A 15,929-nucleotide genomic window follows, 5' to 3' on the forward strand; every position below is an offset into this window, starting at 1 on the left:
TGTGCAAGGTCTGTAAGTGCAAAAGTAAGCAATAGGGGAAAGAAAGTTTCTTCCATGTGGAGCCGTACCAAAACATCCACCAATGCATTATCCATCAGCGGTGATAAATGTGCAGAATCTTCGACTATTGAACCAAAATATCTAACATGTTCCGTGAAAGGGTGTTTACAAAGGCAGTGTTGAATAGAGAGAGGAAAAAAAACACACAAATAAAAGAAACAATGCTTGTGTTTGTTAGTGCGTGTGCGAAGAAATGTTTGTAGCAGAGCAGCTTTTAACAAAAAAAACGTAAAACAAAACACCACTTACATCTGGAGCAGTAAGCAATCGTACATCGTTGCCAGTATGTATAAAATTGATGCGTATGCGTAATATAGAGATTGTCCATGCGCTTTCCTTTGAAATGAAGCTACTTGATTTATACACTTTGTTCCAATATCCAGCTTCTTTTCTACCTTTCTTGCAACGGCATGCAACGCATGGCATAGAACGAAGTGAGCACAGTATATTGCAAAAGGTGTATATCAAACCACTGGTGTAACCAGTGTGTGTTTGTCGCATGAGAATCAGTGAAGAAGGGACGTTGTGTTGTCATTCGAGAAGCAAAAATATTCCAAATCAACTGAATTCTGTGGATATGTAATTTCGATGGCACAATCCAACCAATCAGGAAATGTTTTGTATAGCTGCGTGTGTTAAAAGTTGGAAATATGTGACATTTTAGAACTGCAATTCGCGTACTGGGTTTTATGCGTAGTGAAAATACATTTTTCAGAGCAAACTATTTCCCACTGTGAACGGATCATATAAATGTTCAATGTTGCACCTCTGGATGCTGGATTAAGTAGGATAATGGTAAACACCTGCGAATTGAAAAAAAATGGTAAATATATTGTTTGGAAGAAAGGTTCATACGATTGCAAAAAAAAATAATAACAACGGTATCATCGTTTTTTCTGTCCACAGACTAAAATGATACGGTTACCAGTTGGCGCTGATCAGGAACAGTCGCCACCGGATTTAACCACTGGGAATGGCATTCAGAGCGAAAATATATGCACAGAGATCCCGAGTCTGCGTGAAAGTGCTCCGAAACCCACCATCAAGACGCAAGAACCCTCTTCCAAAACAGCGCCAGCGTTAGTGGACGTAGTAGAGCAGGATATCCAAAATCAACGCAGGACATCGCACCGGTTGTCGACAGCTAATCGCAATGACGCTGTTGGTACTACTTCCACACTATCGTCGACAAGGTCTATCAATGACCAGGGTAACATGCGAAACAGTGAACAAAGAATGTCGGCGTCAAGTGATCCTTCTAGCACCGCAACCAGCATTATTTGTAGCTTGCCTCTGAACAAATTGGAGTCAATACTGGGAATGCTAAATGGAATGAAGAAAAACCCCGATCACACCGCTGATCTGGTATCAGCAAACGCGGTGTTACGTGACCATGATCAAAACAATAGCTCGCCCGCTGGTTCGGACAGTACGCACGATGCACCGAACGATAACAGCTTAGTATATAAGGTGCTATGCTTGTACTGTGACCGAAGTTTTACCAACCAAAAACTGATGATTAAACATACCGATCGCATTCATCGGATAGCGAAAGACCGGCGTAGCAGTGCACGTGTACTGTCGACCGCATTGAATGGGTCGGACGTTTCATCATGCTGCCATTTTTGCCATAAAGGCAAGACGCTAAACTTAATGTCAGAAAATTTGCCGGAACTGTTCAAGCACCTGATCTCCGTACATTCAGATCGGTACTATGCTTGCGCGCATTGCACTATACGTTTTCCAAGCGATGAAGCCAGGGAAGCGCATATGGAAGCTTTACATCCGTCTACCAATAGTAGACGACCAAAGTCTAAAGCCGCGCTTAAAGCCTTCAGTCATGGTCAAAACAGCTGTACTCTTCACCACCCACAGCCGGTTGTCAGTGTTGTGAACTGCAAAACGTTCAAAACTGCTGGTGTTCCTCGATCGGAAGCAACGGAACCTTTGTCAACGATGCTGGAGCTTTGTTCCAGATCGATCGATCGTCTTGTTGTAAATAATAATAGTATAAACAATAGCAGTACTAAGGGTGAATCGGCAGTTCAAAACATTTGTTTACGGTCCTCGCTGCGCAATGCTACCGCACCGACAGTAGAAAAGGATGCTGCGAATTGCAAACCGAAATCCAAGGCCTTCAAAAAGTCAGAGCGTCTGCTAAGAAGGAATTCGGAACCTATGCTACTGTCACGTTTGGGTATTACACAGCACAGATTACCTCGTCAGAGCCGTCGGCTACTGGCAGCAGCATCAACCACTGCAAATGCTTCCCTGTTATCATCTGACACAACATCCGCATCTTCTATATCATCCACATCCTCAGCCATGGGTTCGTGTTTAGGCAAATTGACCACAAAGAAGAAGAGCACGATATTGGCGAGCGATGACGTACAACCGGTACAAAATTGCTACAATAAAATTACTAAATTAAAAACGATACGTTCGACACTGAGTACCAACCCGATGGTGTCGATCGCTGATGGTACGATCATCGAAACGACAGATTCTGGCAAAGTGTTAAGCAAAGGACTCGAAGCTACAACAAACGGTGGTGCTGCAGTCACAACTGCCGGACCAACTAATGAAACTGTGGGTGGGATGAACAACCGTGGAACAATGAATAATAGCTCCCTTACTGGCAATAGTATTTGGTGCAACAGCGCAGGCAGCGTTAGTAACAATGGATCTAATGGCAGCACCGTTATGCTAGCAACTAACAGTGGCATATTTGACGAAGATTTCTACGAAACTGTCACACAAAACGTGAAAAACAATCTTAGCTGTCACTTGGACGGAAAATTGGAAGCCTCTACACCCTATGCACCGAGCCCGATGAGTCCAGTCTCGGTTGTACCTGCAGTACGTTCCACTGTCGTCAAGAGTCCAGTGTCGACGGATAGTAAAATTCACGAAGCGACCAACCTTCCGACTGTCTCCGTAATGTTTCCTACGTTGTTAACTGTGGAACAGTATGGTACGGATCCGAAGCCAACGACGAGCACTGCAACGGTGGCTTCTGTTTCATCTGCGTCGTCAGTAAAAACGAAAAAAACTGTTACAAAAAATTCTTGGAAGTGGAAGTGGGACTTTGTGAAGAAATACAAGTATGTAAACGAAAATGGACGAATCGTTAAGAAAATCAAACAACCAACAGTCGGACTTCGCGATCTCTCTAAACTTGACATGTGGACACAATTAACCATGCGTACGAAGCATGAGCTATTTCAGCATCGACGAACGAGCGATGATCAACGTCAGCTACAAGCATCATCAGCCACGAAAAACGATTCTGCCAAAGAGGAGCCGATGATAATAGCGGAAGTAGGAGCCACTTTGCGACATGAAAAACGGGCCATGGTTGAGCAATTGGATCAAATTCTTGACGCACGGTTGTTACCACATATAGATTTGGAGCAGAATGATCAGCGCATCATAAAAATTGAACCATCTGACGAACACGTAACGAAAGAGGAAACGCCGAGTCTTAGCACAGAGCCAATTGATGACAAAGCCGAGATCAATATACCACCAATGCAATGTTCGACGCTCGTACCATGGTCAAACACACAGTCCTTGTCCAAGAATATGGATTTCCTGCACAATCTACAGTTAATTCAACTGAACAGACACCATCAAAATTCACCTGTCGTGTTAAGCGGAGAATGGGCCCGACCTAGGTGTTACATTTGTTATGGCTGTGGTGCAAAGTTTAACTCCTTAAAGCAAGTAGAAGAGCACAGAATCTTTCGACATCCTCATGTGCACTCTACCTTCTACGAGATCGTTGGTCGCGAACTCATCGAGAAACGATTGTACAAGCATTTTTTCATTCCTGTTATAGCACTGATGATGCAAAAAATGCATTGCATGCGATTGGGCAAACCCGACCGTGTAATGAACAGTGCCATCATGCATGGCATGATCCCTCAACATGCTGGAGTTTGCAGAATCAATACTGTTACGGAAATTAAAAACGAAGATTCTTCGTCGAATGAAGCTACCTCGTTTTCGACATCAACCAGCGCCTCGTCATCATCGTCGTCGTCGTCATCTCTACATTCTGCAAACACCACGGTGACTACCCTAATGGATACTTGCTCTGATGCTATTAATGTTCTTTCGCAGTGTTCTTCACTTGCAATCGATGATGAGGACGAAGCAGATAGTGTCCGCTCAGTGATATGCAGCAAATGTCAAAAAGAATGCCAGAATCAGATTTTGTTATATGCACACATTCTGCACTGCTCCAATGATTATGTGTGGCTACAAGCGAAAAAGCGTATGAAGTACCGTCGTGCTAAACGGAGAAGAGGTGGAAATCGGAGTGTTGCTAGTTGTGCCCCAGCTATGCTAACAATGCCTAGAATGATTCAGCCTCAACCTAACTTAGTGGAGAAGGTGGATTCGATAGGATATGTCACATCTGTAAATGAAAAGCATGGTTTGAACGAGGTGGTCACATCTAATTCAAGCTTAAACAACATTAGCCTCAGCAGCAATGTCAGCAGTAGCAGCGACAGTACTTGTGGCAGCAGCAGTACCAGCAACAATAGCTCCATAAACAGCACCGATCTTTCAAAAGTGAATTCGAACCAAAAGGTTCGCAGATCTCCTAAGCCAAAGGAGAATGATAGTAAGTATTAAGCATTAACGACCTCATTGGTTAAATAACATTAGTTATTATCGAAATTAGAAGTACAATGCTTATTTTTTTCTTTTAAAGCATATTTGTAATGTGATCTTTACCGTACAAAAATGTTCTAACTATTATCGTAATTCCTGGCATTTTTGCAGGTGATATAGTGAAAAAGCTACTGGCAAATCTACCGGCAAAACGCAACTCTCGTGAAACAAATTCTCCAACTTCGATACAAATCAACAAGCGATCTCGGGTGGTAGGAAGGAAGAATTTTTGTTCTACCACCGTATCTGCTGCATCTAAATCGCGAGGACACGAAACGAAACTTCCATCTTTACCCTTGGGTGAATCTGTAGTAGCGCAACCAACTCCAGATAACACTGCTCCGGTTCACAATGGTAACGATAATGATAGTAATAAGTCTTTGTCAACTTCCTCAATATCTCCAACAAAAAGGGAAATAATCTCACATAGTACTATTGCTACCAAATTACGAACACGACAAGGTTTGTCGTCGTCTTCTTCCAGTACTTTGTATGTATCTTCGTCGAACAAGACACAAAGGGTATCTTTCAAAAAATCATCTCCATCCTCAGAGAATACCGTGAATGATGCAAATTATAAAAGAAGCTCCAAAGAATCTGCGCTCATTTTAGGGAAAGCTCCAGAGATTAGAAAAAAGAATAATATTAAAAGAGGAAAGCTTGTAGGGACGATCAATAAGAATAAAATGTTGATGTGGAAGAAGGGACAAAAACGTCAGCTGGTAAGAGTATCGACGACCAACGGACATCACCGAATGTTACGCAGCAGTGGTAAGCGCTTGCTTCCATTATCGGTTTCCATTCGTCAATCATCCTTATCATTGCGGTCCATCAGACATTCAACGCGTGGTAAAAATGTCTCGAATAAGAGGAAAATGTTGAAGAAACATAATCCGTTACCACCTGTAGTAACGTTTCAAGGCGAAACTCTTGATGAAAAAGAATCTACAACGATGGTGGCTAAGGAGGACACCAATAACGATGCAACAGAAATGGCGTATGATGGAAGTAGTCGGTCGATTTCTTCAAACAGAATTGATTCATTTTTGGAAGCTGTCGCATTGGAGAAAGTTAAAGCAAGTAACTCAGCAGAAACCGAAAGAGAGGATCCGATCATTAAAGATACAAACATGAAACAGACTGTTGATAACATGCAACCGCTGGTCAGATCGAGAAAATCATCCACATCCATGGATTTCCCACACAGTGCAACCCAGGTGACACCAAACCAACCCATAAAGAAGCAATGTTCAAAAGATCCACCTGCAACACCGACGAAATGTGATTCTACCCAAGCAGAAAATTTACAACAGTCATTGTCCTCATATTCTGGTGTTGCCGAACCTAATGAACAGATAAGTACTAGTGGCGGTCAATCGTCCGGAAACAACAAACCTAGAAAGAAAAAGTTAAACGATTGTATCGCGATGTTGACGGGTAAACTATCACAACAGTTAGGAGTAGATTTTTTTAACAATGAAAAAAATAGAGGAGAGGTATATCCAACTGAATCGGCTGCTTCTTGCTCTACATCAGAGCCTGAAAAGCTTGTAATAAAAAACACGACCACTAGCAGCTGCTCCCTATCCTCTGATGAATGTTCAAGCTTCAAAGAAGATGGTCTGGTTAAGGAACAAAATGTCCAGATACATTCTATGCTTCCAGCAATTGCGCCAAACAATAATTCTAATACATCTTCATCTGTACAAGTCGACACGGCTGCATCATCCACCCCAACAGTTTCGTCGAATGAGTATCGTCAAGCTTTAACTGCCTTGCCACCACAAACGGCACCAATTCGTATGAAAACTGTCAATAGCGTTCAATCTATATTGCCTAGCCTTGCCACACCTTTGACATTCGAACGATTAGCAACTCAGCTTGAATCGGTAACTGAACAAATCCCGGATGAGCCATTAAACTTATCCTTAAACAGCCCTATAGGACGAGGTGTGATAAGAAACCCCAAAGTGCAGTGGAAACCGGATAATGATTCCAGTACCGTTTACAAATCATTTCATTCAAAGCAAGAATCCGCAATTTCGGCGAACTCCATTTCTACGCAACCAGTGCATGCTCATCGTTTAAAAGCTGAAAATTTGGTTACACATTTCAATCATTTGCTTGGATCCTCAACACATATAAACCACCAGAAGGTACGAAAACCAAAATGTACGTCACCAACAATGACAGATTCTGGAAGTACCATTGCACCGAAAATGGGAGCAGGCAATTTTTCGTCGTTAAAACTACCGCCGGGGTTAATAATAGAACGTGTTGAATACAAGCAGTCTCGCCCATCTATTACAAAGGAAGTACCATCTGTTACAATTGTGGCACGCCAACGTCAATTGCCGGCTCCAGATCTAATTCCATCGATAACTGAAAATAACGCAACAGATTTGACAATAGAAAAACCGACACCGTTAACGCACAGCTCAAACTTAATCGCCTTTGCTAGTAATTCTACTAATTTTGTAAAACCTTTAACAAACAACACTTCTGGATTAATCCATCACTCTGATGCTAACCACGTGAAGATCTTAGGATATGGTACCTATTCCGATCCAAATGTTCTTCCTCGCCGTTCTGAACCAACCACCGACACTGTAATACCAATGTTACCTTCAGTTTTACGATCGGGTCCATGTGTAGAAAATCGAATATCAGTTACAATTACCGAGTCTAAATCAACTGTTCACGAGCGAATGCAGGATGTACATAATCCTTCGATTAGCGTTGATTTATCAAAAACATCTAAGAACGATAAAATGGTTTCATCATACTGTTCAACGTTGCAAAAATCACCGTCAGATTCAGTGCAAATAAGACCACTACAGCGAACATCATCCTCAGTTACGCCATCATCGTTGCACAAATCATCCATCGCTGCAGCAGTACATACACCCGGGTCTTCCGAAAAAACACCACCTCCTATGACAACATTGATTATTCCACAAGTCCCTATGCCGCCGCTATCGAGTAAGGCTATGCACCCCATAAAACGAGCACGACGTAAAAGTGTGTTTGTACCATTACCTGTACCTACGGACGAATCGAATCGTGATGGTATGGTTAAACCTTTGAGACAACAACATCCAATCATTCCCACGATTTCAACACCTCCATCGACATTACCCGTCCCTACTGGTATAACTAGTGCTAATCTGTTGGCGTCTATGTCCCTGTCGTTCATTGCACCGGGTTTATTACCAGTGCCTGGAACATCTATGTTAGGACCAATCGACATGCAACGGCTTGCTGCTGTGAGGCTTCCTGCTCATCTGCAACCTCCCGTGATTCCACCTTTAAAAATACCGGATGCTGCAACTTCGGCTACATTGCTAGAAAAAATATTTCACCCAACACATAGCGACGCACTATCCACTGGGCTCGAATTGAAAACAGACGCTCATTGTAATCAAGCTAAACAACCGCCATCCCTTCAGGCGACTGCTGTACGTTCACACGTGTACCACAACACTGCTGAAGAGAATTTACAATTCATTTCGTCTACAACGGCTAAAACTTCAATGATCAATGGATTTGTTAACCAATCAGAGCAAATATGCAAAATAAACGCCATCAGAACAGACGGAATTAGAACACCTGATACGAAAATCATGAAATCAAATAATTCATCCGCAGCGAGTAAACCGAGTGGTCGCATAATGAAACGCAGAGCCTCCGTAGCGGACTTGCAAAGACAAGCTTTGATGGAACAAATTTGGAACCAGTCAATTATAGACAAAATGATGCATGAAAAAGACGCAAGAATTGTAGCCGGTCTAGATGAGACATCGAAAGCAGTTGAACCTACTACCCCAACAGCAGAGATCGCGATAGAAAAATCCAGTAATATACAAATAGCAAATGAACCGACCTCCGCACACAAGGGAGAACATTTAGAAACAATTGCCGAGGGACTTCGTGTACATTCTTCCGTCTCTATCTGTGCACCAGATGGAAATAAAACTGAACGACAAAATAAAAACGAATGTTTGCTAGATCTGATGTCGTCAAAAAAAATGAAAATACCGGAAAACATTAGCAAAGCCATATCGCAAAACCGTCATAATGTCGAAGAGCAACATCAACATAATACTGTTGCTGTTGCGCTAAACGTGCAAGAAGCAATTGAAGCAAAACTGCAAAACGCACAAAAAGAAAACAATGTACAACTGCAGAACAAACCAGAAGATTGTAACATCGCATTGACGCATACTGTCGATAATACAAATGATTCGAACACAACGCTTGGACAAGACCATAGTATTAAGGGGATCAATCCACCAGCATCTTTATCAGCGATTGATACTGCGGACATGATGAAGACTGTGGATAAAATCGATGCAGCCTCAGAGGATGGTTCGGTTGATACAATTGACTGTCAGGTAAGCGCTGACACACAAAAACCGGCTTTGAAGAAGATTGCTCGTAAGAGGAGGAAAAATGAACTAGCCTCGATACTATCGGACCAGCTGTTGGAGAGTTTTAAAGAAGTGGACAAGTCGAGATTGGATGATCTGAAGCTGCTGCATGATTTGACATGTGAGACGCCTGATGTGAAATTCACACTGGAACAGATTCCACAACTGGCGAAGCGCAAGTCTAACCCTAGACTGCCAGAGTTAGTAATGCAAGAAACATCAAACATCAAAGCAACCTCACTAAACATAACAACAAAAAAAGGACAGAATACTAAAAGACAACCAAAAGAAAAAGAACAAATATCACTGTCAACAGTTAAGGAGGTAAAAAATAAACCATCAAATGACACAATTGACAGCGGCGAACCTAATGAGGTGAAAAGTGTCCAGATACAAGAGAGGAAAGAAGATGGGTTTGTAAATTCTGGCAACGACATGAAAGACAAATGCGCCCTTCAAAACGAACCTTTAGAAACGAAAAAAAGTACCGGAGATCTTGGAAGTTCAACGGAACAAGAGCTGGCGAAACATAAAGCAACACGATCAAAAACACAAACTACGTTTAGTGGTGAACATGGTTCACACAACTCTCCAAGAAGATCTTTAACGCGCGCAACGAACTCAGAATTGAATGCAGATGTAGTAGCAAACGACCGAACTGCAGATATTAACATCCAAGACCGTAAGAGCTTGCTACGTAAACGGAACATTGCACCAGCTGCAGAAATAGTGCAATCATGTGAGAAAAATAATTTTACCAACAGTATCGACAATGCAGAGACTGCGAACTCTCTGACGGGTAGCAATAATCGTTCAACAGAAATGGTATCCCATAAAAATGTGGACACAACACCAACCCCACCTATTATTGCAGAAAAGGCGTCTTCAAATCCTCCAAAGCGAATTATGTCTCGTCGCAAATCTGTTTTCGTGGATTGCGATCTAGCGCTGTATGTTGAAAAAGAGGAAGAAAAACTGAAAAAAGAATCAACCAATGTCTCATTCAAAGACGATTTCATGCTGACATCTAGGCGAGGTACGCGAAGCCAAGGACAACTGGGCTTAGATTTAGTGGAGAGCCTTGCGGAAGCGACTATGAAGCCTCGTGATCCTCGTAGACGAATGTTGCAGAAACGTCGTGAAGAAGAATTTAATGCTAGAGAAAACAAAATACAGTTACAAATCAAGAATGACCCTCCAATCCCAGTCGAAGAGCAAACGGCTGACGTAATCGAAAAACAAACGAAAAGCGTTTCTTCAAACAGTATTGCTGCAAAAGGCAAAAAGTTGGTGACGAATGAGTTTGACAGCTCAGTAGACACAAATGCTAAAAATGATAAAGAAATCTTATTTTCTATCGGAACCGAAGGACATGCCCCTTTGCGAAGAATTAGTGCTAGGAGAGCTTCTGTATGCGTGCGCCCTTTAACAGATTCCAAAAATGTTAAAGGACATGACATGAGTACAATGACAGCATTGCCGGAAGATGACCATCTGCGTGACATTGGCAATGAAGTGAAGCGTATCTACAAGCGTAGAGCTTCAATTTATCAACCAACACCCGACTTGCAACAGGAAGATAAAAACGCCAGTGGGGGGACAGAAAGCAACCGTAAAGAGAGCCAATCCCCAAATTCAATGGAAGAGGAAAACACGGTTCTGGGGAAGAAAAAAGAGACGACGCCACAGAAATCTCACAATCGCCGTTCTAAAACACCAGGCCCTGGTGATTGCAAGCGTCGCAAACAACTTCCGTTAAATGGCACGTCAGAGCCTCTCATAGAATCGTTACTGCTCCATGCCCCGGATTCGGAATCGAATGCTCCAAAGCGAAGAACGACAAAAAATAGCCAAATAGCAGAAACAGTTTCAAAATTGTTTAACATACAGGAGGAAATCATGTTGATTGACAGTTCAAGACGTAAACCAAGGAAAGTGAACTTTCCATCCGTATCAACACAACCGGAATTATCCGTTCAGGAACAACAGAAAGAAACATTAGATAGTACAAATGAAGGCACGGGAATGGAAAAAGGGATTGAAAGATGTAAAGGATTATCTTCATACGAACTGCCAATGGTTGGTAATGAAGGAATTGAGAAAAAATCACCACCTCACATACCAAGAAAATCGTTTTCATTTTCCAACGACGAAGATGAATCGCCGAAAGCGATAAAGAAAATGGTGGAAAATATCATTAACAACACGACAAACTCATCTAACGCTTCGACAGACTATTCGGACGACGATAATATGTCGCTGGCTTATTTCGCAGCCCGTAATAACGCACCTGTTACTAATTTGGGACAATCGACAGACAACTTTCTGAAACCTCCTTCGAGTACCCCAGTACGTGCTATGTCGGTTATTGCAGACGACGAGAGTACCACCTGCACTGATGCCTTAGATGATGATATGATGAGTGTTACTACGGAAATACCACCATCGAGCAACGCGTCCAGAATGGGCACGAGTCGTGTAAGAAGAAAACGTAGAAAATCTAGGCGCCAGAATAGCAAGATTAAAAGGCAACAGACAAAAACACAGGAAGAGAATAACAAACCAGTGCAATCTTTCAATTGCATTCTTTGCCGAAAAATGTTCAAAAAACATGACGCGTTTAACAAACATCGCATGACGCTCTCGCATATCGCAAAGCTTTCGGAACAGGAATACCTAGTGTCGCAACAGAATCAAGAACGACGGGAAAACAAATCTTTACTCGAGCCTAAAGAAAATATACAGCTTCAACCAAATCCCGACGATAACCAAAGGACGGAAAAAGTAGATGAACCTAATGCAAATAGTATGGATGCACCTGAACTAGTTCCAACTACACCTAACGGCAATTTAGCAATGGCATCATTGCAAATGAAAATGACAGACAACAACAAGCTGCATGGTAATCAATCAGTGAAGGAACTAAGTCAAGAGGAAAAACTTTTCTTCGAATGTTGCTCGATGCTGAAAGAGTCTAATGCTGGCGAAAGCGATGAATTGAAGCGTGTTACTGTTTCCTTGGAAACAAACGAACTATTAACTTCATCCGATTCCATCAGTCCGTGCGTAGTTTTTACTGACAAATCAACCAATGTATCAGCTACTGGCGCTTCCGTTAATTTACCGCTAGTTGAACAAAACCAAACAAGTCCAGTAAGCATGACATGCTGTGTGGAAGAGTTTGTTGCGACACAAGTTACAAATATCCGCCAACAGGAGCAGGAAGGAACAGGAACACCACAGAATCATGAAAGATTGCGCGAAGGTGCAAATTTTATGGTACAACGGTATGTTGTTGCGAACGTTGCGAGGAATACCTCACCACACAACTCGATAAAGTCATCATCGACCATGCCTACCGCTACTACCAGTAGTAGTATTAGTAGTAATAGCAGCAGTAGTACCAGCAGCAGCAGCAGTAGAAGTAGTAGCTGTAGTGATAGTAACACTGTCAGCAAGAACAACGCCAATAATGCAAAAATTAAAACTAAAGGAGCCCTGAAAGGATATGACAACTTCAAAGTTTCAATACCAATGACTGGTCTAACTGTGATGTCAACTAACACAGCAAATACAGGTGTCGCCGTTGGCAAAGAATCACGTTTAGACACTCTAGCAGATGTCGCGCTATGTGGAGACATTCCTAAAGAGTTTGGCATTGAAGTTCAAAGCCATGAAATAAATGCTGCTACACTAGTCAGAGTGGACGAGCGCGTTAGTACATGCCCGGAAACACCTGCTAGGTTTCCTGTGGTTGACACTGACATGTTCATAGGTGGGAAAGTGCATGTTCATTCTTTAAAATTGATAGAAAACAATGAAAAATTCTGTAATGCTGAGCCGAAAACGAATTCCTCAATATCACGCGCTAGCGAGCAAAGCAATGCAAAGTCCATGACATCGAATAAGATTGGCTGTGTAAAGAATCGAGAATGCTCCGCCAAACCACAAAATAAACTCTCGAACAGATGGATATCAGGGCCGTATCGGAGAAGAACGGAAAGAAACAATCCTCCTGCGAATGCAGAAGCCGCATTACAATGTGATCATACGTTTCTACATGAAGGGGATGATATTTATGCATTCCAAGATTCACCATGCGATGGTGATCTACCTTCGACGTATTCTTCAAAGAAAAATAGTAATACAATGCAAAATCAAGGTATGATGAAAAACGAGGAAAGTAATCAGCAACAACAGGTAAAACAAAATGCCACGATCACGGCCTCACTGGAAGAACATGACGACAGTCAGATGTCCAGCCTGAGCTTTTCCGATCGAGATGATTTTGTTTACGGTACAAATACAATGAGCGAGGAGGAAGAAGAGGAAGACGACAAAAACAGTAGCATAAGCAGTGAACAGACTACACCGAAGAAGCTAACAAACGCGGATGTTCAGAAAAAGAGTTTGATTATGGGTCGTATTTTTAAAAAGGGTGGAGCAAAAGATAAATTTGTAGGAGATGTTGGGGTGCGAAAGAGTTCAACAACTTCACCTGAAGAACCCCCGGTCGCAGAGGTACCGCACAAAGCTGCAGGTACGCCCGTAACTGCTTCCAAACCGGCGACAACTCTTAAATCAGCTGTTAAAGACTTCGATAAGCTGTTCGACACGCTGAAAAATGATGCTGTGTCGGCAAATGAACTACAAAATAACAATGACACAGTTTCCGACATACGACACGCAGCATCCCCTGGAGAAGAAATTCTTGTTGCCACAATGGGTGTGAAGGACAAGCTAGCCGAATGCCAAACAAATAATTCTGATCATCCATATCATCCTGGACGCAATGATTTTGGAACAATCAATACCGGTACAGATCGTTTACGTCGACGAAGAGCTGGTCAACAAAAGATTCTCACGGAAACGTGGGATTCTGACGAGTTTGAGGACATTCAAAAGGATGATATCATGAGGTTGATTAATCGTACTGAAGATGATGAAGTGATCGACAATACATTGTCTACAAGAAGGATACCGTTGCATAAGACAACAGATGAAAAGACAAAATCTGGAAATTTGGAGTGCATATCAACTGACAGATTGAAGCAGTCATCATCTTTAAACGATATTTCCAACAACGAAAATCACAGAATAGAACAAATGTTGGATAAGCATGCTGGATCAAAACAAGGAATACACTCACTTTTCGATAAGAAACCATTAAAATTCGACACTACCACCGTTACGGACGACACTATTCGTAAAGTGATGGAAAGCGTTATATTGGAAACAATGGGTAAAAGCTGTAATTCCAACAAGCGAAAACCAACAACTGCTCATGCACCCACATTGGGTACAGATAGTACGGCAGCTTCTAATAGTAAAGTGCTTAGAGTCTCGTCGAACAGTGATGGCCATGGAATTAATACATTTGCTCCAAATGTTTCTACAGAGGATGTTTCACTAGCATTCGAAATGACATCGTTAGAAGAGCACACACTAGAACCGAGCGTAGTAATATCTTCAAAAACAATAACAAGCAAGTTCAAGCAAAAACTTAATTCATCAATGCGTTATAATCTAACAGAAATTGAAGGTGTATCTGATAGTTACGAAAAAGAGCCCATGTCAAGACAGTCAAAATTGGCGACAAACACTTCTAGCATATCCGACACAAATTCCGGTACAAACATAAAGTTAGCCACAAACAACAGTAAAAACAATAACAACAATAAGAACATCAACAATAATAATAATAGTAAATTATCAGTCAAATCATCGAAACCAGTTACGGGAACCAAGAATAAGCCAAAATGCACAGAAGAAGATTGGATCGGTAAAACGCCTGTTGCGAGTGGTAAACAGCGCAAAGTGGCTCCAAAAAAGATGAAAAACATTGCTTACGATCCTGATAGTGACTATGAGCAAAGCATCAAATGTAAGAAAGTAAAACGCAAATTATTGGAAAATGACATCGAAGCCAATTTGAAGATAGAACAGCTTCAATCGACACTGTTGAATGTAGAAGATAGTAGCATCCTGTTAACGACGCCGCGGCGTAAACGTAACGCCGGAGATATGCTATACTATTGGTCATCCAGTAGTGACGAGGAAATAGAAAAGGAAGAAAAAACTGGTCGTACAAAAAGACATGGCGATATCACGGAAGATCGTCGTCGTCATTGCAAGCCTATAAACAACAACAATGTAACGGTAGGAAAGAAACGCGGTCGCAAAAAGAAACAAACACAATTAGAAAGCATGAATTCCATAGAACTCATAACTGATGATGTCAAAAAGCAGGATGCGTCTGACTCCGAAAAGGATGAAACTAAATCAAAGAGTACATTATTGAGCCAACCAACTACTATTACGACGGAAGCATCGTTGATAGAGGTATCGGCAAAAAAATCAAGAACAAACACAGGATCTACTGATAAAAAGGTAGGAATAGTACCCAAAACTAAGAAGCAACTTGATACGGAAAGGTCGTTACAGATACAAACATTACCAGTACAAACAGATGAAGAAACGTGTGGTACTAGTAGTGAACATCTTCAACAGCATGGCTGGATAATGGGTGACTCACACAAAAAGCTTGTAACGATGTTGGCACATGCTAAGGGAAAACATGATAGTCGAAAACAGTCAACCACCAATCGAAAGAAGTGAAAAAATACAAATCACATTATCAAACGTCCAGGTTAGGCAGCACGATGACGATGGTGTTTCATAGCTGCACACGATCAGTCCATGTTGCAGTAGGACAATTTCAATCCCTTTATGTTGCCATTACTTATAATATTAAGA

The 15,929-nt window shown here is 41.8% G+C and overlaps 1 protein-coding gene across 1 annotated transcript; it reads left to right on the top strand.

Moving 5' to 3' along the window:
- The first annotated feature begins 972 nt into the window (after positions 1-972).
- On the top strand, positions 973-15,791 carry LOC128712636 (serine-rich adhesin for platelets). The gene is made up of 15 exons (XM_053807526.1): positions 973-2,393; positions 2,442-2,542; positions 2,726-3,519; positions 3,556-4,186; positions 4,223-4,693; positions 4,855-4,955; positions 6,099-6,543; positions 6,937-7,089; positions 7,960-8,160; positions 8,707-10,760; positions 10,842-12,714; positions 12,751-12,891; positions 13,240-14,526; positions 14,587-14,832; positions 14,941-15,791. The coding sequence occupies exons 1-15, from the start codon at positions 973-975 to the stop codon at positions 15,789-15,791; spliced, it is 10,770 nt and encodes a 3,589-aa protein (XP_053663501.1).
- The last annotated feature ends 138 nt before the right edge of the window (positions 15,792-15,929 follow it).

This window comes from Anopheles marshallii, chromosome 3, assembly GCF_943734725.1.
Source record: "Anopheles marshallii chromosome 3, idAnoMarsDA_429_01, whole genome shotgun sequence".
NCBI lineage: Eukaryota > Metazoa > Arthropoda > Insecta > Diptera > Culicidae > Anopheles > Anopheles marshallii.